This window comes from Elgaria multicarinata, chromosome 16, assembly GCF_023053635.1.
Source record: "Elgaria multicarinata webbii isolate HBS135686 ecotype San Diego chromosome 16, rElgMul1.1.pri, whole genome shotgun sequence".
Taxonomy (NCBI): domain Eukaryota; kingdom Metazoa; phylum Chordata; class Lepidosauria; order Squamata; family Anguidae; genus Elgaria; species Elgaria multicarinata.
In genome coordinates, this window is record NC_086186.1 from 22863347 (window position 1) to 22886608 (window position 23262).

At 44.9% G+C, this 23262-nt stretch overlaps 1 protein-coding gene across 1 annotated transcript in view; it reads left to right on the plus strand.

Moving 5' to 3' along the window:
- Nucleotides 1-23262, plus strand: part of ADAMTS17 (ADAM metallopeptidase with thrombospondin type 1 motif 17) — a 199083-nt gene that overhangs the window by 35794 nt on the left and 140027 nt on the right. Inside the window, exons 5-7 of the mRNA XM_063142170.1 lie at nt 11509-11592; nt 13525-13682; nt 19027-19070. Coding sequence (XP_062998240.1) covers nt 11509-11592; nt 13525-13682; nt 19027-19070 — 286 coding nt within the window. The remainder of the gene's footprint in view (nt 1-11508; nt 11593-13524; nt 13683-19026; nt 19071-23262) is intronic.

Consider the following 23262-nt stretch of genomic DNA (forward strand, 5'->3'; position numbering starts at 1 on the left):
GCCAGGGTGACCAGGGGGCACATTGCAGCAGTGACGAGTGGGCACAAGCAATTTCTGCCACTCCTAAAAACTAGCCTGGTATCGATGTTCAGCTTTTGTATTGGCCAACCTCTCATCTTCATTTCAACGTGGAATGGTGGAAGGATTTTTATTATTATTATTATTGCATTTATATGCCTCCTTTTTTCCACCAAGGAACCCAAGAGCTTCCAACTTCCTCAGCCAGCACCTTAAACTAGCCTATGTCAGGGAACCATTTCTATCTTGCAGGCAGTAGTTCCGTGTCAGTCCAGTGCTCCAGGGGACCCATTGAGTTCTAATGGACAGAATGGGCTTTTGAAACACAGAGTACTTCCTTGAGTTAACAAACCTTGAGTTAACAATTGCAATTATGAAAATGTTCTCCTATTCTTGTCTAACCAGTGGTGGCCCAAGACAGTTTGCTGCCTGAGGTAAAGCACAAGATGGTGTCCCCTCCCATTGGATGTACAAAAGCCTACTGGGGTGGCAGTTGAATCCTACTTCAACACTGACAATGGAATAGCACCTTCCATTACACCTGAAGGCAGCAGGCCCATTTAGGGGGCACAGGACAGGCTGTATGTCACACAGGTCTCTCCTCCAGGACCTTGCTGCCGTCTCCCAACAACTGCCACCTGAAGCAACTGCTTCACTCTGCCTAATGGTAGGGCTGGCCCTGTGTCTAACCAAAGCCCATCCTGACCAATTCATTTCTGTGCTGTTGGCATGGTACAGTTCTTTACCAAGGAGATTAATCTTAGTTTCCTCTAGCTCAAACTTCCCCAACCTGGTGTCCCTCCGAAGTAACGGACTACAATGCCCAATATTCCCAGCCACTATGGCTGGCTGGGGGGATGCTGGGAGTTGTACTGGGTTGTACTCAACAACAAACCATGGGTTAATTCTAGGTTGTTTAACACTTAAACACCCCAGAGTTTCCAAATTTGAACAACGGGATTCTTGGGTTGTTAATTGAAAGCAGAAGTGACAAGCATGCGGGGAGGCAGTGCACTTGCTCATTCCCTGCTGCTGGGCCCCAACAGCCTATGTCTTAAGCAGCCCATGGGTTGTCATTACGTGCAGACTGGGCCAGTGTCTCTTCTCCTTCAGCTAGCATGGCAGGATGAACAGCTGTCTCTAAAAGAAACCAGAATGTTAATTTTGGCATGTGTGCCAGGATTTAAGCACATTGCCCTTGGTGGGGGGGCAGGGGGATTTATTAATTTGGCTTTTTGCTATAAGGCATTACATTTACTGTCAAACCGCAAAGTAAAATGGCTTATTAGCACACACATTATATTTATAGTTGTTTTAAAGTTGGGATCTGCTTAAAGCAATTTAATATCTGTTTGTCAAGAGAGAAAGCCAGCATGACAAAATATGGTTATATTTTTGCAGCTGCTGAATGAGGATTTGCATTTAAAAAAGAAAAGAAAAGATTCAACCCGAAATAAAATAAAATCCCTTTCAAAAGGCACAGATTGGATGATGGACCCTCGAAGCCAAATCTCTGCTTTGAATGTAGTTTTCAAGCTTTGATCCTGTGCCCTAAACTAGCATTAACTTATGAATATATTATTACAATGCTTAAATTATGCCCCAGAATATCTTTTATGGAGAGCTGTGTATGTACGTGCAAGACGTATGGGTTCCAGGTGTGGTGGTGAGTTTTAGCTATGGAAGAACCAGGGGTTCAGAAGAATATGATCTACATGTTTGGGGAGAATTATATGGTGCCTCCCTCCTAGGGTTGGTACCACTTCAGAATGAAGACCAAGGTTATAATTATTGTAAACACTCCTTGCTTGCAAAACACTAACATGTGCGGAGAAGAGTTTGAATTTAGCTCTCTCCTTGACTTGCTAATTCTCTATGTGAAGGGAGTGTCCTTTTTGCTTTTTAACATAGGCTAGCATTCACGCTGAAATCCTACATGCACTTATCTTAATAGGACTTAAACTTAGTGGGACTTACTTTTGACTAGATATGCATCGCATTGCACTGTGACATAGTAGTTCCCTTGTATTCTGCAGTGGTGCAATCCCAAGAAGACTATACCATGTGACGTTTGGCTGTCTCAAATGCATTACTTGGCTTTGAGTTGCCTGGCCCGCGGGCCTTCATAGAGCTAGGGATGTCTGTTCTGCAACACATGATTTCGTAAGGAGAAAATGTGGTGGGAGGCAGGGGAGACTTCCTATCTCATGTAGTCTAAGGCACTTGAACACGTTCCCCTGCAAAATTTGTAGGCAACGGCTCTTGAAAACCATTGCAGGCCAGGCTAGGACAGAAATATGGGGTGACAATTGCTGACTTCGTAAGAGTAGTGAGGGATCGCTTTACAACAACTACAGGCACTTGAGAGGTAGATATGGGAGAAGACATTCTGAAATGATATTTGATTGATTGATTGATTGATATCCTGCCCTTCCTCAAAAACAGCCCAGGGCAGCAAACAACCTTTATAAAATACATCACACCACATAAAGAACATTCAAATCCTGTGGTTAAAAATCACAAATCTACAATAAAGACTCAATAAAACCATACCATGTAAAACAATACAATACAACCATCCGCACCATCAATGTGGCTTTGTAAATAATTGGTCATAGCTCATCCACTTTCGAGTCTCTCAGCTTGTCTTGTCTCCAAAGCTGGTGTCAAGGGTAGGCATGATTGGGCACCGGGCCAGGGTCCACACTTTATCAGGGGGCTACTGACAAGAGCCCCCTGCAGTAGCTCCTCCTCTTCATCATTGCAACCTACTTGTTCACCTGCCCCTGGTTCAGGCCCAGACAAAGGTGGTGGTGGTTAGAAGGAGCAGTCGAAGCCATGGTCTATTCAGTTCCTGGCTCTCTGCCTGTCAAGCAGGCAAGTGGTAACAAAAATGAGGAAGAAGAGGAAGAGCAAGAACAGCTGATGACAATGATGGCATGCCAATGTAGGTGTCGTGTTTTCCCAAGATCTCCTGCCTTCTTGGGAGACAATGACAAGGCCTGCTAAGTAATTCCCACCTGAAGAGAGTCTAATCACTAGGAACTTCCTCCTACGCAAAACTATGCAAACTAAGTGAGACAATTGTCTTTTCCAGAAGAATGGAAAGCCCTTTCCTTAATTTCAGAGAGACTGGTTGTGATGCAGCTTCTGATGGGATGCCAGCCGGGCCAACTTTCTCTTGACTTCCTTTAGCACCGCTTGTTTTAGTCTGCAGTGCAGCGTACTCTAGGATTGGCTAACCTGTCTGTGCTCTTGGCTTCCCACTGTCTGTGTATTGTTTGTCCTTGAGGAGATAAGCTCTGGAGAGGGTTCACTCCCAACTGGTGAAGAGCCCATGAGGGCTTTTTCCCCCACTGGTATAGCTTGGCATGTTTCTGGCGCTGACTCCTCTACTTCAGAGTCTGATTGATCACTTGAAACACCTTCTTCCAACCCAGGAAGAGCAGGGTTAGACATGATATTAGGCTCACTGAAGTTCTGGGTGTCTTGGCCAAGGCCCTCAAAAACCTGGAGCTGTCACGACTGGTCTCCAATGCTTTTTTTTCCTCCTCACTCCCCCATTTTCATTTAGACTGTCTCCAACCCATCACCGCTGTCATTCACTCCTATTCCGTGCTCCTCATCACCCCATCTAGAAAGAATTCTGCATGACAATTGCAACTCCTTCTCCTTCCCCTCTGAAGCTGGGAGCGGTTCCCGGGACAGTTTTCTCCCCCTTGGCCTGAGGAAAAATGCTACGCTCGCCTTCCTTAGGTTGGAAAGATCACAACAAACTAATCGCCTGGTTGTCCTGGCTTGAAAGGTTTGAGAGAGGCATTAGGGAGAGGCAGCCCATGACGTCTTGCTGCCTGAGGCGGGACAACAAATGCTCCCCAACCAAGTCAAGAATCAAAGTATCCAAGGGTGGGGCAGGGGGCAAGTTATTTTGACACCCGAGGCAGGAAATCCCACAAGCACCTGGGCATAAAAATACAATCGTAAATCAAGGGACTCATAACTTGTATCCCTTTCCTTCTAACCTCTTGGTTTGTTGTTCTCTTCACTGTCTAAATTAGATTTTACAAACCTTGGGGGAAGTTTGTGCCCTTTTTTGCTTGCATTAAACTGTAATGCCCCATATACATTGATGCTCAATAAAATGATGCATATATAAAAAATTAAATGAACACATAAAATAATGGAATAATAATAATAATAATAATCCCACATCATTTTAATTTAGCCATCCAGGAATACAGGTTTACTAGTGGTGAACAAAGTGTTTAGAATCCTTCTCCACATTATTATTATTGTTGTTGTTGTTGTTGTTGTTGTTGTTGTTATTTACATTTATATACCACCCCATAGCCAAAGCTCTCTGGGTGGCTTACAAAGAATAAAAGGCTGAACATTAAAAAAATCAATATACAAAATTTAAAAGCAGCTAACATGTAAAACAATTTTAAAACTCAGCCAGGCCAAAGATAGTTCTGGAGTCAGTTAAAACTCCACATATGCTGTTAAATGCCTGAGATAAAAGAAAAGTCTTGACCTGGCACCAAAAAGATAACAATGTTGGCAGCAGACAGGTGGGCCTCATCGAGGAGATCATTCCATAATTAGGGGGCCACCACAGAAAAGGCTCTCTCCCTGTTAACCTGGATGTTCACCAGATATGTGAGAAAAGGATCTGAATCTCTCTCCAAATGTTGCCCTCGGGAATATGGATGTTGTGGGAGTCTGAAAGGGTGTGTGGAGTCCAGTGGAATCTGGATCCGGTAGCTGGGTCTTGTCAGGCGCTCATGGATCACCTGGGTGGTGTGGCGGTGAGCAGGGTCCGGCAGCCACTGAGGGGCTTGGTGAGAACCCAGCGATCTGGATAGAGGAGAGTCCATTCATCCCCACTCAGGAATCAAAACGCAGTCCCCAAAATGAAGATCAATGTCATTTAGAAGAAAATTGCAATTATTTCTCCATATGATGCTGTCTCTAAGAAGCATCTGCAGGTGGGAAGACCAGGCTTAATGGGGTGTTTTAGAATCCAAAACGAAATGACAAAAGGAAATCTAGGGATGTGCACATCAGCAAAATATTTCATTGTACACATCAGCTGTGGACATCATTGAAATCTACACAATCTTTTCCCACTGATTAAAGTGTATTTATGCATGTTTTTCAAAAGTACGTGTTTTTTAATGAGCATTTTTCAAATGTTCGCAACCTGTCAAACGACTTTTCGGGGGATCCGCTAACCACATTGTAAGCTCAGAAATGCTTGTTCCGAAATGAGCAAACTGAGAGGGCCTTTTCAGTGGTGGCCCCTCAATTATGGAATGATCTCCCCATCAAGGCTCACCTGGCACCAACATTGTTATCTTTTCAGCGCCAGGTCAAGACTTTTCTCTTCTCCAAGGCATTTAACAGCATTTAACAGCATATGCTGAGTTCTTTAACTGACCCCCAGAATAGTTGTTTTTAAATGGATATTGTCTGTTTTTGTTTGTGTTTTATGCTTTTTAAGGTTTTAAATTTTGTATATTTCTTTTTAATGTTCACTGTTTTTAACTTTGTAAACTGCCCAGAGAGCTTCAGCTATGGGGCGGTATATAAATGTTAATAATAATAGTAATAATAATCAGCAAAAATGAACTGAAACTAATTTCTCATACATCCCTAGGGAAAACCAACTTTATTCCAAAGGACTAAAATTTCTTTTTTTAATAACGTTCAAGGGATCACTAATTTCATGTTACTGCTTGCTGCTTCAGGAGGGTTTTAAATTAATCACATGGTTTAGCAACAGCTGCAGCAGAACTAAGAACATACGTTTACAGTTGTCAGCCTGTGGTCTTTCCTGAAATAGAGGCAAGTCCATTTCAAAACCAACAAGAAAGTATTCATCTATTTTAAAAAGTAATTATTTAGGTCAGCCGGACATCAGATTACAGAGGGGTGGTTGTTTTTTTAACATCACTGTTTCATGCTCCTGTTCCTGCAAAGGCATAGGAGTTGGAAAGCCACTTTTAAATTGTAGGTTGGTTCTCCTAATTTGAACATTTAAAGATGATTGAAGTTTCGTATTACTGAGTATACTAATTGCTACTTGGGTTGTCATTTCACAAGTGAAGATTCTTATTCACCGTTTTGTGAAGGGCAGGGTTTTTCTTCTGGGCCAGATCTACACTACTGCTTTAAAGCGCTTTATAACAGGTTTGACAACTTTATATGGAGTGTGTCCTGGGCCCCAACAGTGGTCAAAACTGTTATAAAGTGTTTTAAAGTGCTTTAAAGCAGTAGTGTAGATCCTGGTTGCTCAGACAAGTTACAAAGTACAGAGCAGAAATTACAGAGCCACTACACCACATGGTGAACCAGTGTGGTGTAGTAGCTAACGTGTTGGCCTGGGAGTCAGGAGATCTGGGTTCTAGTTCCAACTCGGCCCTGGAAACCCACTGGTTGACTTTGGGTTAGTCACAGACTCTCAGCCCAACCCACCTCACAGGGTGGTTGTTGTGAGGATAAAATGGAGATGGGGATTATGTATGCTGTCTTGGGTTCCTTGGAGGAAAAAAGGCAGGATATAAATGCAAAAACAAACAAATAAATAAAATTGCAAGACCTGAGTAGTCCTGTGTAGGATTGTCCACTTTTTCAAAAATACGAACTTTCTGAGTAGGGCGAAGGTGTAGAGCCTGGGGTAATCTGGTTACTTGGAGATGGAGCTGAGGTTAAAGAGGCCTTATATTGAGTCAGATCATCTAGCTATGTCATTGAGTCAGGTCATTGTTGGCATTGACTGACAGCAACTCTCCAGGATTTCACCAGGGGGATCTCCAGCTTTACCTGGAGATGCCGGAGATTGAACCTGGGACCTTCTGCAGGCCAAGCATGTGCTCTACCACTAAGCTATGGGTTCTGGGTAATTCTGTAGTCGACTGGCTTTTCTGACTGGTGACCAGGAGGTCTTCCACACACAGCCTTCTTCCGCCGAGCTCTCCAACCCAGGTGGCTCTTTCGCCGGCAGGAGGAGGAGGCCAGCGGGGAGTTGGGCTTGGCGGCAAGGAAGCCGCCGAGCCCTGGGAACTTTTCACCGCCGCCGCTGCCTCTTCCTCCATCTCTTCTGACCAGGTAGCTACACTAGAAGTTTCGGGGTGCCCTGAAGTGCTTTCGGGGCTCCCCGAAGACTGTGTGTGGAAGCCCTCCAGAACACCTTTTTACTGGGCAGACCAGTAAAATCCTGGCTGGTTGGCAAACTTCCACATGATTCTCCTTTTAACTTCATTGTCCCAGGGCATGAAGGCACATGATGCAAGAACTTTGTTGAAGTTCCTTTGAAGGGCTGGGTGTGTTCAGTGCCAGGCCAGCGCAAGACCTCCTACCCAGTGGATGGTGGCAGCTCCAACATCGGTGGGGTGGTGAATCTGCTCTGGGTTTCAGTCAAAACCAGTCAGAACCTGAAAGGAGGTATCCAAATAGCTGATCCCAGTTAACATGTCTCTGAGCCCAGGCTGGCATGTGGTCAGATGTCCTGCTGATACTTTGTGAATACAAGACACCATGGCGAGTTAAGGAGGCACAGGAGAAATGGGTTTGTTTACCTGTGCCAGGTCAAGTTATACACTTTCCCGTGGGGCTTCCTCCTTCCTCAAGCTAGAGGAAATTCCACAAGCAGCTTCTGTATTTGTTTCTTTGTTAGGAGAGATTTATGTCAGAAGGGATATTGGTTAGGGATGTGCTCTGCTTCTCTTCGGTTCAGAGAAGCAGGAGCGAGGCGGCCTAATTCGCCTCCGGAAAAGGCGGAGGCGAAGAGAGTCAGGGGGGCTGCGGATCGAGGGGAAGAGGATCGCCTCAATCCGGAGCTTCGCCTGAAGGTAAGTGGGGGGGGAGGGGGACTAATCTGGCGCTGCCACCATCCCTGTGGCGGCGGCAGCACCAGGTAAGGGAGCAAGGAGGAGGGACGCTTACCTTCCTACATCACGGGCTTCAATTGAGGCCCCGGTTGAAGCTGCCGGGGCCTCAATTGAAGCCTGCGACAGAGGAAGGTAAGGGGGTGGGGTGCCAGCATCCACAGAGACAGTGATAGTCTTGACAACAGTAGCCATCTCCCAAAAGCAAACAGTATGTACTTGGAGTCAGTTCCTCCTACTTTCTAGCCAGCTGCAAAATGTAGACTGTTACCCTCCTTGCTGGCTACATTTCAGCTGCCAAACTGTTTCTTTCCAGTCTCCACACCAGCAGGTGAGGTGGATCCACTAACTGGCAGCCATTACCTAACAGCAGCCATCATTGCTCATGTAGTCTTCTAGTCTTCAATGCCCGTTGAAGAAATATCTTCAGAGATTAGCTGTCTCTGAGATGGCTCAACTTCTGAATCTTGAGGGGCTGCTCTCTTCTCCTAACAGTTGTTCAGGAGTCAAAAAATTATTTTGCTCCCCAAAGCTAGTAGGCATCTGTGCTGTTCTAGCCATAAAAAGCCATTGAGCAACCATTGTGAGCTAGCTCTACAAGCATCACTTTCTACAAGTAATCAATGGAGTTATGGAAAATGTGGGTGTGACTTGATGCCACGCTATAATATTGCCGTTATACTGTTTGTGCTTTGAATTTACATATAATTTGCAAAGAGCCAAATGACTCCAGTAGGGATGGGCGAACTCACCCAGGTCCACCTCAACGGATGCACACCCCATCACTGCTGCCGTCCACCCCCGCTCACTGGGCTGAACTTTTACCTTTCTGTAAATGGGGGCATTATGTCTGCCAATAACACAGCAGAGGGGAGGGAATCGGGGGAGGGAAAGTGCTAAATTTCAGCGCAGGCAACTGCGAAGTGCTCTAAGGGCCTTGTGGGATCCATGCTCATGCCAGAGGACTTGACTGGGTCCGGGAGGTGGGGTGGACCAAGGGGGATCCGCTAGACCCCAGACCCAGTTGTGTGCTCGTAACATCCCTACCCCTGAGTCCTCTTTGTTGTTGGAAAAGAGCGCTGACCCACTGGTACAGAAAATCCCAAAGCTTTAAAAACATTTCTTCCTCACCCACCTGTGAAAAGTTGTTTTGATACCGCCCGGTATGAGTCAGCTGTGCAACCAAAGAATGAGAAAGACCATTCTGGGCTGCATTAAATATCTGCCAGAGCAGTGAACTATCTAGGCTGGAATGTACAATCTGAAGATAACCATATAAACTAGTTTCCTGCAGTGTCTTTGTCCTTCCCAACATAAGACATGTGCCATTCTGTACTTGCTCAGATTTCTGTTCTGTTATACAGCACATGTATAACACAAGGAAATTGCTTTTCTATTCTATTTCCTGAAGCCCAAAATACACCATTATTTTGTTTTGCTCTCTCACAGCAGTGATGTTCCCAATGTCTTCTGACCTGGAAAAGCCACAGTCTTTCAAATTATCTCAATGAGTTTAAAATGATACTTTGACTTCTGTGTTCCCTCTGATTACAGTTCCCAACCATCCATTTCCTCCAGAAGATGGATATTTTCCTTTTGCAGCCTTTTTAATGTCTGGTTTTTAAAAACCATATTTTTTATTTTATTTTAAGTCCTTGGAGACTGTCTTTAAAAATATATATCCTTTTTGCTAAATTTTAAAGTTTATCTGCTCAAGGATATGAGCAAGGCCCAATTCAAAGTGCTGGTATTAACCTACAAGCTGCTAAACAGACCCTAGGATCACCCTCAGAGGCCTTTCTCTGGGTACTTCTGCTGAATGAAGTGAGGCAGGAGGCTAATAAGGAAGAGGGCCTTTTCAATGGTGTCACCTCAGTTGTGAAATGCCCTCCCTAGAGAGGTTCACTTGGCATCTTACACTGTGGTCTTTTTAACACCATATGAATATTACACACACACACATACACACAGACTTGTTAGTATGTAGCAACTGAAAGATACTGGGAAATTGTTGATTCAAATCTCATCTTAGCCAGGCACTCACTAGATGTCCTTAGGCAAGTCACACCTAGGGATGTCCATCACTGGGAAATCATGTTCTTTTTTTCATTTGATGGAATTCCACAGTGTGTAAGAGTCAATTTGCATTTGTGAGCTGAGCTGCAGGCTTTCCGCTGAACTCTGGGAACGTTTTGCACTTTTCTGAGCAGTTTGCGCAAATTCGGCTGTAATCCACACAACATTGCTCAGAAATGTGTGCAAATTGAGGAACCTGTGGGAAAGAAAAAAGTGCAAAATGCCCAGAAAATCTGCAAACTGCCCCAACACTGCTGGCAGTATTGCAGTGGAGATTGGAACAAAGTTGGGGCCGGGTGAACTCATCAAACTCCATCCCAAAATGAATTTCTCTGTGACCCTTAATCACATCTTCTACCCTATTTGTAACAATACCAACCTACTTTATAAGGCGGTTGTAAGGCTTCCTGAAATAATGTGCAACTACTTGAAAAGTATGATATCAATTATTAAGTATTGTTGATAGTGAATCGTACCTTGCATTTGCAACTTAGTGGTCCAGGGTTTTAGTTGAATAATATGTGGGGAGAGAAAGAAGCAACTGCGTCTGTGGCCGTTGCTAGACCAGGGGTTAGCGCGGTGCAAGGCCCAAGCTCGGCCCTGTGCGTCCAGACGATGCACAGGGGATCCCGGCCTCGAGCCGCCCTGGCACCGCGCTAACAGGAACCGCTTGTAGCGTGGTTCTTCCCGCGGTCCCGGCCTCAGGTCATACTGAGGCCGGGACCGCGGGCATGTGGACAGTTCCACCACTTTTCCCGGCTGCACTTACGTGTGAGTAGCCGGGAAAAGCAGTGGACGGGTTGCAGCGCTCCCGTCCCCCTGCCCCCGATTCCCCCCCACGGCCTCCCCTGGCCTCCAATCCCTCCCTGTCCCCACCTGCCCTGTCCCGTTGCTGCCGCCGATGTCCCCAGCTGCCCTGTCCCGCTGCCGATGTCCCCAGCCGCCCTGTCCCGCTGCCGCCACTGTCCCCAGCCAGCTTTTCCTGTTGTCACCATGTCCGGCCTGCAGGACATGGCGATCCCTGCCGGACATGGCAACAACAGGAAAAGCTGGCTAAGGACGGTGGCGGCAGCGGGACAGGGCAGCTGGGGATATTTGCGGCAGCAGCGGGACAGGGTGGCTGGGGACATCGGTGGTGGCAGCAGGACACAGCAGGTGGGAACAGGGAGGGATTGGAGACCAGGAGAGGTCGTGGGGGGGTAATTGGGGGCAGGAGTTCCTATTTTTTTAAAAAAAAAACCACACACACCCTACCTTTTCCGGTGGTACTCTCCTGCGCATGCGGCCCCTTTAAGGAAAAAAAAATGCCGGATGCGACGGGGCTTCCCTCGGCCCCGTCGCGTCTTACGTATGGACGGGGCCTACAGGCTGCGCTACTTCTAGCGCGGCCTGGCCCCTCCTCCCACACGGATTATCAGGTAGGTCTAGCAAGGCCCTGTGTGTTTAATTCCAAGTTTTCCCTTTAGTTAACCATGTTCAGTGGTATGATATTCTGAGCTTATTGTCTTTTGCTCCCTTTGATCAGGTGTACAACATGTTCCAACATCAGAGTCTTGGAGTTAAAGTCAATATTCGAGTGACTAAGCTAGTCCTGCTTCGAAGACGTCCTGTAAGTTGCTGACAAGTCTTGATTCAAGTGCGGTTTTGGTGGATTGATTTTGCTCACAGCAACTGCTTGAAATAGCTACTTAATGCGTGGATTAAATAAAGGAGAAGTGGACGGATTGCAGAGTCCCACAAGCCAGCTGTTTCAATGCTGCGCATACATGGATGTTATCCTTGTTGGAAGAATCAAGATAAATGGTAGTGGCAGTCCACCTAAAATTGAGCTTAGGTCCACAGGTGGACTGCAATTAATATCCTGCCCCAATGTTGGTAGATCACATCCTTATATTGTGACCTCACACCAGTGACTCCGATTTCGGTAGGGCTGTATTAGTCCGAACCAGCCATAACGCTAAAGAGCCATCCAAGATGCTGAACCGTTTTTTGGTGTAGGTTGTAGCACCTTGGGGGGCTCCTTTAGAGTTCTGGCAGGTTCTGAAACCTAGAATGGATTCACAGACCCACTGAAATCAGAGCCACCAGCCTCCATGGCCTCACACCTGAACTAACTTGTGATCCCCATTTTCTAGACTCGCCTTCCTGTCATGCTTTGAATTGACAACTTAAATGCTGACCCGCCCTGGGCCAGAGCCTGGAAGAATCTCATGGGTGAGGGTTTGAATTTGGAGGAATCTATCACAGGACAGAGGCAGAGCCTGGTGGATGAGGATAGCTAGCACACCACCTTCCTTTATACATTATACATACCCTTTAAGATCTTTAAAAGGTGTGTATATTCCTTGGGAGATAATTTATTTATAGCCCAGGGAAAGCCTGCATGAACAAGTATGTTTTCAGGAAGCAGTTAAATGATGTCACATTTTCTGCATCCCGAACTACGCGAGGGAGGGTTTTCCAGAGGGTGGGTGCCACTACAGAGAAGGCCCTACGTTGAGGTTCTGCATGGCAACATTCCATTCATTTTGGAATGACCAGAAAAAGCTCTTCATTGGCTGCCAGTCCAGGTGCGTGCCCGATTCAAAGTGCTGGTATTAACATTTAAAGCCCTAAAAGACTTGGGGCCAGGCTATCTGAAGGAACGCCTCCTCCCATATGTACCTGCCCGGACCCTAAGGTCATCCTCAGGGGTCCTTCTCTGTGAGCCCCTGCCAAAGGAGGTGAGGCAGGTGGCTACCAGGAGGAGGGCCTTCTCTGCTGTGGCACCCCGGGTGTGGAATGAGCTCCCTAAGGAGAGTCGCTTGGCACCTACATTATATGCTTTTAGTCGCCAGGTGAAGACCTTTTTATTCTCCCAGCATTTTAACAGTCTATAAATAAATGTTAACTTTGTGTTTTAAATTTGTAATTTTGCATTGCTGCTGTTTTTATCTGGTTGAGCTTTTATATTGTATTTTATATTATGGTTTTATACTGTTGTTTTATACTTTGAATGTTTTTTAATTTTTGTGAACCGCCCAGAGAGCTCCGGCTATTGGGCGGTATAGAAATGTAATAAATAAATAAATAAATAAATAAATAAATTTGAGTATGTATAACAGAAGGCGGTCTGCTAGGTATCCTGGTCCCAAGTTGTTTAGGGCTTTATATGACAACAGCATAACCTATACGGGGCTTGGTAGCTGATATGCAGCCATTGTAGTTCTATTAACAAAGGTGTTATATGAGCATAGCTCGGTGTCCCAGTGAGTACCTTGTTTTCTGCCCTTGTGCAAAGGGAAACCACATCCCACGTGCTGCTGCAGCAGAATTTCCTTCCCTTGTAACGTCTTCCTCTAGGCAGGCACATTGGTCAAAGCCAGCCCTGATAGAGATAGTTCTTCACTCAGTTCAAGGTGTCAAAGGATTTTGGTTTGTCATTTAAGATCCTTGGTTTCATATTCTACTGATAGCCCGAGGTGTGCTTCATTTCCTGCAGATTTGCCACCTGGCTTGACCCCACCTCTCTCTCTCTTCAATTCCTGTTTGTTTCCTGAAGGCCAAGCTATCCATTGGTCACCATGGAGAGAGGTCCCTGGAGAGCTTTTGCCACTGGCAAAATGAAGAGTTTGGGGGTGCAAAATACCTTGGAAATAACCAGGTTCCGGGAGCGCGAGATGACACCCTTCCAGTGGATGCTGCTGTCTTTGTTACCAGGTAGTGATCTCATTCTGTTTAATTGGCTGTTGGCTCTTTCCCCCTGTTCCTTTCTTTTGGTAACACTGCCATCTCTAGGAGGCTGTCTTCATGGGGGGGGGGGGTTCCTGTGGTTTGGTTGTGTTATGAGGTCCTTTGCAGCACATGGTATTGTGGCCAGCATGCTCCCAACCAGCCACTTCCACCTGGAAAATCTGCAGTATCAGAGAGTCCCTTTACTCCATATTTTTTTTGTTAAGCGACTCCCAGGCGCTTGATCTGCAATGTGCCTATGTGCCTCCACATTAAATTCTGTGATCTGGCTATGACATGAGTGTGTTTCTATTAAGAGACATCTATTAATTCACAGGCACGCTTGGTGGGAACATGGGAGAGGGCCTTCTCGGTGGCTGCTCCGGTGCTCTGGAACTCTCTTCCTGGGGAAGCTAGACTGGCTCCCTCCTTGATGGGCTTTCGGAAGCAGGCTAAAACTTTTTTGTTCAAGCAGGCCTTTGGAGAATAATCCAGCCCTCCAGCTATGTTATTGTCTTATAATTTTGTTGTGTATTTTTTAATTGTTTATGGTTTTGTTTCCCTCCCCCCCCATGTATATTTTAAACTTTGTAAGGCCGCCTTGAGGCCCAGCATTGGGCAAAAGGCGGGATACAAATAAATATAATAATAATAATAATAATAATAATAATAATAATAATAATAATAATAAAAAATTAACTCTGGAACTTCATTAAGTCGTTTCTCTGATTAGTTCTTAGCTCCAGAGCTGTGCAGCTCCAGAGTTGCAAACAGGGGGCTTTGTTAATTCACTTCTCTGTGTTGTTAGCTCCAGAGCTGCGCAACTCCAGAACTGCAAACAGGAACTGTGTTAATTCACTTCTGTGATGTAGTGTTAGCTCCAGAGCTGCACAGCTCCAGAGTTGCAAACAGGGGGCTTTGTTAATTCACTTCTCTGTGTTGTTAGCTCCAGAGCTGCGCAACTCCAGAATTGCAAACAGGAACTGTGTTAATTCACTTCTGTGATGTAGTGTTAGCTCCAGAGCTGCACAGCTCCAGAGTTGCAAACAGGGGGCTTTGTTAATTCACTTCTCTGTGTTGTTAGCTCCAGAGATGCGCAACTCCAGAATTGCAAACAGGAACTGTGTTAATTCACTTCTGTGATGTAGTGTTAGCTCCAGAGCTGCACAGCTCCAGAGTTGCAAACAGGGGGCTTTGTTAATTCACGTCTCTGTGTTGTTAGCTCCAGAGCTGCGCAACTCCAGAATTGCAAACAGGAACTGTGTTAATTCACTTCTGTGATGTAGTGTTAGCTCCAGAGCTGCGCAGCTCTAGAGTTGGGAACTGTGTTAATTGGGTTCTCTGATACTTTTTGAAATGGGGCTTATTTGCGCCAGTGGGGTGCTCTTATGAGGAACCAGTACTGTGGGTTAGTTACTCCCCATTCCCATTCATTACACTGTACTGGCAGGGGGAACCTGGAGAAGGGCAGGTAACAAGCCTCTCTCCTTGATGATGCTGGTTCTGCTCTGCCCCCTCCCACCTGGAAGTATGTCTTTTCTAGCACTGAAAAGCCGGGTTTTAGGGACGCCTGGTTTCGCCATGTAGCAATGATGTAATGGAGCCGATTTCTCATACTGCAGAGGATAAAAACAACACATACTCCTTCTGTGCCCATGAAGTTGAGGCCTAGGTGTCTAAACTCTCCCCCTCTCCTACACCTGTACCCATTGTGGAATTTAAAACAAACCTTTTTTGGGGGGGCGGTAGGGATGCTGCAAAGGCTCTTTTATCCATTCTCCCTCCCCCTCCACCCCCGGGCTGATTTTCCAAAGGAAATGTCACAGGCGATGCTTAAAGCAGTTGGAACCAGTCACTTGGGGGAGGGACTGTAGGGGCACTCACCGAATTAGATGGATTTGGAGAGGTTTATCATAGTAATAATAGACGGGGAGCTCCAGCTGCCACTGGTTTGGATAATGGACTTGAAGATTAGCTGGTTTTGTGAGAGAATTGGGCCTTGTACCAATGCTGGGCTTCAGCAAAACCACATCCACCCTGCAAAATAAGCCAGCACTGTGTTGCCACAGCCCTGCCCTTCCTGTATATCCTATTTTTCCCCTGTCCTGTTTGAACTTTCCTCTGCATAGGAAGGGACAGTGCATCAGTTGGAAGACCTCCTGGCTTGGTTCGTTTGGTTCCTATGGCACCAAACTCAGCGGTTTTGGCTGTGTGTGTTTTTCTATGTAAACACTTTTCAAAGTCCACGTGTGGGTCCCTGAATACTCCCCAGAACGCACAGATGGACTAGTGACAGAAGCAACAGTGTGTCCAGCTCAGAACAACTAAGCCAAGAAAAAGCAAGTCCTGGGTTGTCAACAGCTGCAGCATTTTTTAAAAAAATTTGGTGGGTTTTTTTTTTTTTTTGTAACCTGCTCTTTAGGGACAATCTGTAAAGAAGAACTTTTCTGGATTTCCTCACAGTGGGCTGTGTTTGGGCAAAGGAGGAGGCAAGCACAGTTCACCTGTAGGAAGTTCACGGTTGCTCATTGTTCTCTGCTTACACAGGCTGTTGTAGGGGTTGGAGAATGCCAGTCCAATTAAGAGAGCAATCCTTTACATGTTTAGACAGAACAATGTCCTACAATTCCCAGCATACAAAGTCCTACAGCTCTCAGCATTCCCCAACCAGCATGGCTAGCTAGGGAATGCTGGGAGTTGCAAGACTTTTTTTCTGTCTAAACATATGTAGGACTGTGCCTTAAGATTATTGCCATGGATGCCATTTTCTTTATGATAAGATCCACCATGTTTGTGGAAGGGCCAAGGAAGAGCACTCATATTTTATTGCTTACTTGCATTAAATACTCTGTGAAGTAGGAAATGTACACAGCAGGGAGAAGGCTGGTCTAGAATCTTACTGCCTAATATGTTAGGGTTTTTTTTGTGGGGGGGCATTCAAAAATGGCATTTTTCTATCTAAATTTGCCTAGCTCTGTACTCTCACCAAGGGACGCAAATTTCGACTGTAGTTTGTGGAATCTGCATGAATTGCAGCAGAATTTTGCAAAACTTACACAATTTGCAGCTGCAACATGCAGCCACAAATTTTGGCTGTAGTGTTTGTAATTTGTGCTAATCACAGCTGAAATTTGTGCGACTTACACAGATTGTGGCCGCAACTTGTTTAAATCCCCGATTTTGAGGAAGAACAGTGCCCCCAAAATACAGATCAAGTTGGGTCAGCAAGCCAGAGTTGGGTGGGCTGCTATAAGCTCTGCAAACTTGAACCCTCGGGTGGATTCCTCCGACATCCCTACTTAGAATTAAAGGATTCTGATCCCAGGATTCTGCTTTGATTATCAGAATTCACAGCCCTTCCACACAAATAATCCATTCCTGTTTGTAACCTGCCCACCTTCCAAAAGCTTTCTTCATTTCAGTTATAAAATTTAGGGTGGGAGAGAGTCATTTCAATTGTTGCTATTGTTAAACAATTGCCTATCCCCCCCCCAGCAAATAACCCTGAGATGTTCAAGTAGATACCAGTTTACACGTTGCCTGCCCCCACAGTCATTGACTGCAGCTAGTTTTCTACGTGCAGGGAGATTAGCATGGGTACAGACCATAATTCCATCACCTCAAATCAACCACTACATTCTGTGTCTGTAAAGAGTGGTTTTCAAGCTGCCAGCATTTTCTTCTTATGTTCCCCCCCCACACACACACACACACTGCCATTTTAAGAGCTCCCAGATGGACCCTTGGCGTTGAAGGATGAGATGATTTCGCACTCCTGGCAATCAATCAAAGAGGGCTAATTGCGCTCCACAATTTGACATTGTGCAGCGGCAGCATTGACAGGGGCGGGGGGGCGCTGGGGGGGGCGTTCCAGGGAATTGCTTTGGGTCCACCAGCCCCCTTGTTATCATTGTGGTCCCTCCAGAATGCAAGAGGCAGAAATGCTGTGCTTTTATTTGCTAAGCTCGCGAGCCCCTTAGGGGAAGAGCCTTTTCCAACCGTGGCCTCCAGCCACTTACTCAAAGTTCACAATAAAAGCATCTGTTTGATTTACCAGTTTATATAACATAATAAATCCTTAAATAAACTTCTGTCGAGCTGGCTCTGGGAACTCCTGTGAGGGTGCTCGTGCCAGCTGGGTCAAAAACTGAATGTCATCAGCTGCCTTGTGGAAGGGCTTGTATTTCAAGCATTCAGACGCGATAAAGCCGCCCTGGATTCCTTTGGTTCACTGGTAGGGGCTTAGAGTTTGTCTTGCTTCTGCCTGAATTAAATCCTATTTGATGGCTGTCCTGAAAGAAAAAGCTTGGAGATGATTGATCTTTTGGAGGGGGCGGGGAATGAAAGAAATGAACGGACAGTGTTCACTTAGCAATTTTTAGTAATTCTGCATCGAAGACAGACATAACATTTTTAAAACAGGAGCGGCTGGTTTGGAAATGCATTCACCATGTTTCAATGTACTCTTTTCCTCTCCGTGATTGAGCTCTGAAAAAAATTATGGTGCTTAATGTTTGCAGCACGCTGAAGGATGAATGGATAAAAAAATGCACACGCTGCAGTTATTAAATAAGTAGGAACAAGGGTGGGTAGGCCACCTAGCATGCAGGTGGACAACCTGCAGCCCTCTGAGGCCTGCTACAGATGCCTAAGTGATGGTCTGATAGTGTCAGGGCTCAGAGGGAAGCAGCTGACACTTCTTTATTAACAAAGATGTGGTTGTCATTTGCTACCCACCTCAGAATCCCCCATTCCCTCTGAGCTTAGCTTCAATCCTCATAGTAGCTGTGGGTGGAGGGGGGAATGGATTTTCCCAATAAGTGTATATTTTTGTGAGCTATCGCTCTTTGTTTATTTATTTATTTTATTTATTACATTTCTATACCGCCCAATAGCCGGAGCTCTCTGGGCGGTTCACAAAAATTAAAACCATTCAAAGTAATGCAAAGTATTTTGGAACCTCCTAGTCTTGAGTAGACAATTGAGACCCAATTAAGACAATTATCTTCCCGATCATCCCAGAGTGCAGGACACGGAATAATGGGCTCAAGTTACAGGAAGCCAGGTTCCGACTAGACATCAGGAAAAACTTCCTGACTGTTAGAGCAGTGCGACGGTGGAATCAGCTACCTAGGGAGGTGGTGGGCTCTCCCACACTAGAGGCATGCAAGAGGCAGCTGGACAGCCATCTGTCAGGCATGCTTTAAGGTGGATTCCTGCATTGAGCAGAAGGTTGTACTCAATGGCGTTATAGGCCCCCTTCCAATTCTACTATTCTATGGTTATTCATGTGGTGTTTTTCCTAATTATGATAATTATTTATTACTTTTAGGACAGATTTTTGTGTCCACAAAGATGAGCCCTGTGACACTGTGGGTAAGTAAACCATTCCATTTGCGTCACCTTCGTTGTCGGTAAAGAGCTTTCTCTGACCAAAGTCAGAAACTATTTTAAACTGTCACTAACTCCAGCAAACATAAAACTTTGTGTAATATACCTGAATGTTAGTGCATCTATTCTCATGGTTTTCTACATAGCTGGCTGGACCAGGCAATTAGTTCTTTCCTCCCATCTCTGCATTGGTTTGATTGGTTGTTATTCACCTTATTCGAGTGTTAAGCCTGAACATGTGAAGGCAATAAGTGTGTCCAGGGCTCAGGCCATGAGTGCCAGTGCAACCTCTGACTTCCTTTTGTGTGCTGTTCCTGCCACCTCCATTCCTGACTTTCACACATGCAGCATGAAGGGAGATTCTAATCACCCAGATAAATTTGAACATGCTTAGAAATGTTCCCACCATTGGGAAGCCTGCAGGAAGCTGTATTGTGTCTGGAATGTGGAGGATAATCACAGGAGGTAGGGAAACATAATTATTTATTTTATTATTTTATTATTTATTGCATTTTTATGCTGCCTAATAGCTGAAGCTCCCTGACATAGTTGCAGGAAACATACATTCTCCATGTTTGTTCTTAATCAGAGTTGCACTGAACCTTCATTCTTTTAATGGGGGCTAATGTCTCACAACACCTTTATTGTCGCCAAGTCCAATGGAAAACATATTTCAATGGAGCAAGAATTTTAAGCTGTGTACCTGGGACCAGATGTGGCTACAGAACAGCTCATGGCAGGATGAACGGTGTTACAAACTTGATGGAAGACTCTTCCTACCACTTAGAAAGTGGCCTCTTTGTTCATAACTTTTCTCATCCATTTTATGCTTTTTAAAGCATAACATGATGCGTCTTATGCTGTTGTCATCTATGGGTACAATGTGGCTATGAGATCCTCTTTTCCTGTATAACTGGAAATGTATAACTGTATAACTGGAACATGGAAATCTGACCCAACTTTCAAATTATATAATTCGTTAATGTTGCCTTTGTTAAACACCTATAGTGTGCTGGAAGAGGTATTACAAAGTACATCTGGAGATCAATATGGAAGGCTAGATTCGTTGTATAAACAAGCACCCATTGAGCTGCACTTCAGCAAGCAAGCACCTAATGTGGTGGGGTGGGTGGGTCCGGGCTCAGTGACAGAGCATCCACTTTACATGCAGAAGGTCTCCGCTTCAATGCTCTGCTTCTCCAGTAGGGCTAGGAAAGAATGCTGCTTGGAACTCTGGCAATATGCTGTCAGTCAGCATCAACAATACTGGGCTGGATGGACTAGAGATATTGGAGAAATCCATTTGAGGGGTGGAGTTTGGCAGGCTTTTCCAGGTCCCCCCCCCAACTTGGTTCTGCTTCCTGCTGTGGTGACTGACTTGATCTATAACGAGTCGGGCCAGTTCAGACATTTTCCAGGCTTTTTGCGCATTTTTTTTTTTTGCAGGAACCACAATTTGCGCAAATGTCTGAGCGACATGCACAAATTATGTCCGGATTTGCACAAATGTGTGATAGTTGAGAATCGCCCAGAAACCTTTGGCTATTGGGTGATATAAGAATGAAATAAATAAATGAATTATTTTTTTAAAAATGTCTGTACTTTGCACAAATTGCTCAGAAATTTGTGCAAATTGCAGAATCTGCAAAATAATGTGCAAAGGAAGTTCCTGGAGTTTGGGGAACAGCTCGCAGTTCAGCTCCAAACAAGACACCAAGGGAAAAGTCTTGCAGAACTCCAAGTCAAAAAAGGACCGGTTTCCCCGTGATAGACCAATGGTCTGACTCAGTATAAAGCAGCTCCCTATGTTCTTATAATCCACCCATTTAGTAGAGGTGAATTTGGGTAGACCAAAATGTTGATATCTGTGCTGCTTCTGAATGGTACTTGATACAGAAAAACGTCCTTCGGTCCAGTTTGGTGTGTAAATTGAAAACGGTATGTGTTTTATGTAAGCCTGCTTGAGTTACGTTGTTTATTCCAATAACAAAGAATGTGGGTGTTAACTGAACTTTTAAAGAACTTTTTAAAGCACATGCATTCCTTATTGCCTGTCATTTTATGATTGCTATTAGAAACAGGATTGTTAAGGAGTGTAGCCAAGTACACTCTTGACAACAAGAGAGAGGGTCTTCTCTGTGGTGGCCCCGCAACTGTGGAACAATCTCCCTGATGAGGCCCGCCTGGCGCCGACATTGTCATCTTTTCGGCGCCGGGTCAAGACTTTTCTCTTCTCCCAGGCATTTAGCAATATGTAATGACCCTGGGTCTGTTTTTTGGCTCATTGTTTTTAGTTGTTATAGTGGTTTTAAATATATATGTATTTTGCTTGTTTTTGTGGTTTTTAATCTTTGTATATTGTTTTTAAGTGTTTTTATCTTACGTGAACCACCCAGAGAGCTTTGGCTATGGGGCGGTATACAAATGCTGCTAATAATAATAATAATAATAATAATTTCAGAGAACTGGGAGTTTCCAGATCAGAAGGTACTTTAGCCATGACCTACGTAAGTTAGTCTTGGGTATGGTCTCTCCACCTCAGCCCCCTTCCCCCGTAATATGAGGTCCTGCCATACTAGGCACCGTTGTTGCAAGGAACACTGGGAAAGTGTACGTCAAGTGTTTTGAACACTCTAAAGAGCTATAAGAGGGTTAATCAGTTTACGTTTTAGCAAACCCTGTTTTCCTGATCTTTTAAGGCACACACACACGATAGGTATGAAAGCAAACTCATGGCATATTCAGTGGTGCCTGGTAGCTCTGATTTTGGCGGGGCTGTGAATCTATTTTGGGTTTCAATCAGAACCAGACAGAACTCTAAAAGGGCTATCCAAAGTGCTGAACCTGTTGTTGTTGTTGTTGTTGTTGTTGTTGTTGTTGTTGTTGTTATATTAGTTACATTACATTAAATAAAACAACAGTGCACCTATCACCAGGACCAACTACACCTTCATCGCTTTCCCCAAAATTGTAATATTTCTTGTACAGGTGTACATCCTTTCCCTCTTAACAAAACAAATTCCAAAAACGGTTTCCATATAATCTCAAGTTCATTATAATTGCACCTTCCTTTTTCTATTTTAATATTACATGTTAATTTATCATTGATAGCTGTATCCCACACTTCTTTATACCATTCCTCAATCTGATATTCACTTTGTATCTTCCATTTCCTGGCTATTATTAATCTTGCTGCTGTTAATAAGTTCGTAATCAAATCCTTAATAGGTTGTATGCAGTTCACTCCATCATATATTGACAACTGTGCTACGCTTGGGGATAACTCTAAACTTATTCCAGTGTTGAACCTGTTTTGAGGACAGGCTTTGGCACTTTTCAGAGCTCCTTTAGAGATCTGGCTGGTTCAGACTGAAACCCAGAATGGATCCACCACCCCACTGAAATCGGAGCTTCCAGGTGCCGCTGGACATATTGTGGGTGGGTGGCATGAAAGGGCCACTTCCGTGTATCTGTCAGGTTTAATGTAAGTTGACTGGAGACTGTGCGTAAGGAACTGGCCTTTGAGTACATTCATTCATGAGAAATGGGTTCAAAGCTGAAGAGCAAATTGTGCACGTTCTCTGGTTAATATGCAGAATCTCCGAGACACATTTGAAGAATGCTCAGACATTTACAGCACAACAATGACTATCTGTTATGCATAAGTTCGCAAGCTGTGTCAAAGAATGTGACTTCATCCCAGGGATTTCATACACTGCCCAGTCAATATGTTAAAAATAAATAAATCTAAAAAGCCACAACCCAGTCCCAGAGTCTTGAAAACACTACAGTGGGCAGTGTCCAATGGTCCTCCTACATGGACTAGGCCCATTGAACTGAATGGGCCTTGTTTATATTGGACTATCACTGGATACTGCCCATTGACTGGAGATGCAAACTGAGGGCAGAAGATGACCACTGAACATCACCTCCCATTGAAGAGCTTTCGCAAGGTTTGAGCCAGGCATTTTTTTGACCAGTGTTTGTTTCCAGTCAGTCCGATTTCTGAGTGGCACCAGGGACAGCTTCCAATCCTACTTGCAGTGAATGGAGGCATAAACTTATGGCAGGAGAGGGTAAGACTGACGAACTTCCCCCATTCTCTCTCTCTCTTTCTGAGGCTGTCTTCATGGCACTGGTTTGTCACCTCCTCCCTTTGAAATGCCACCATTTTCCT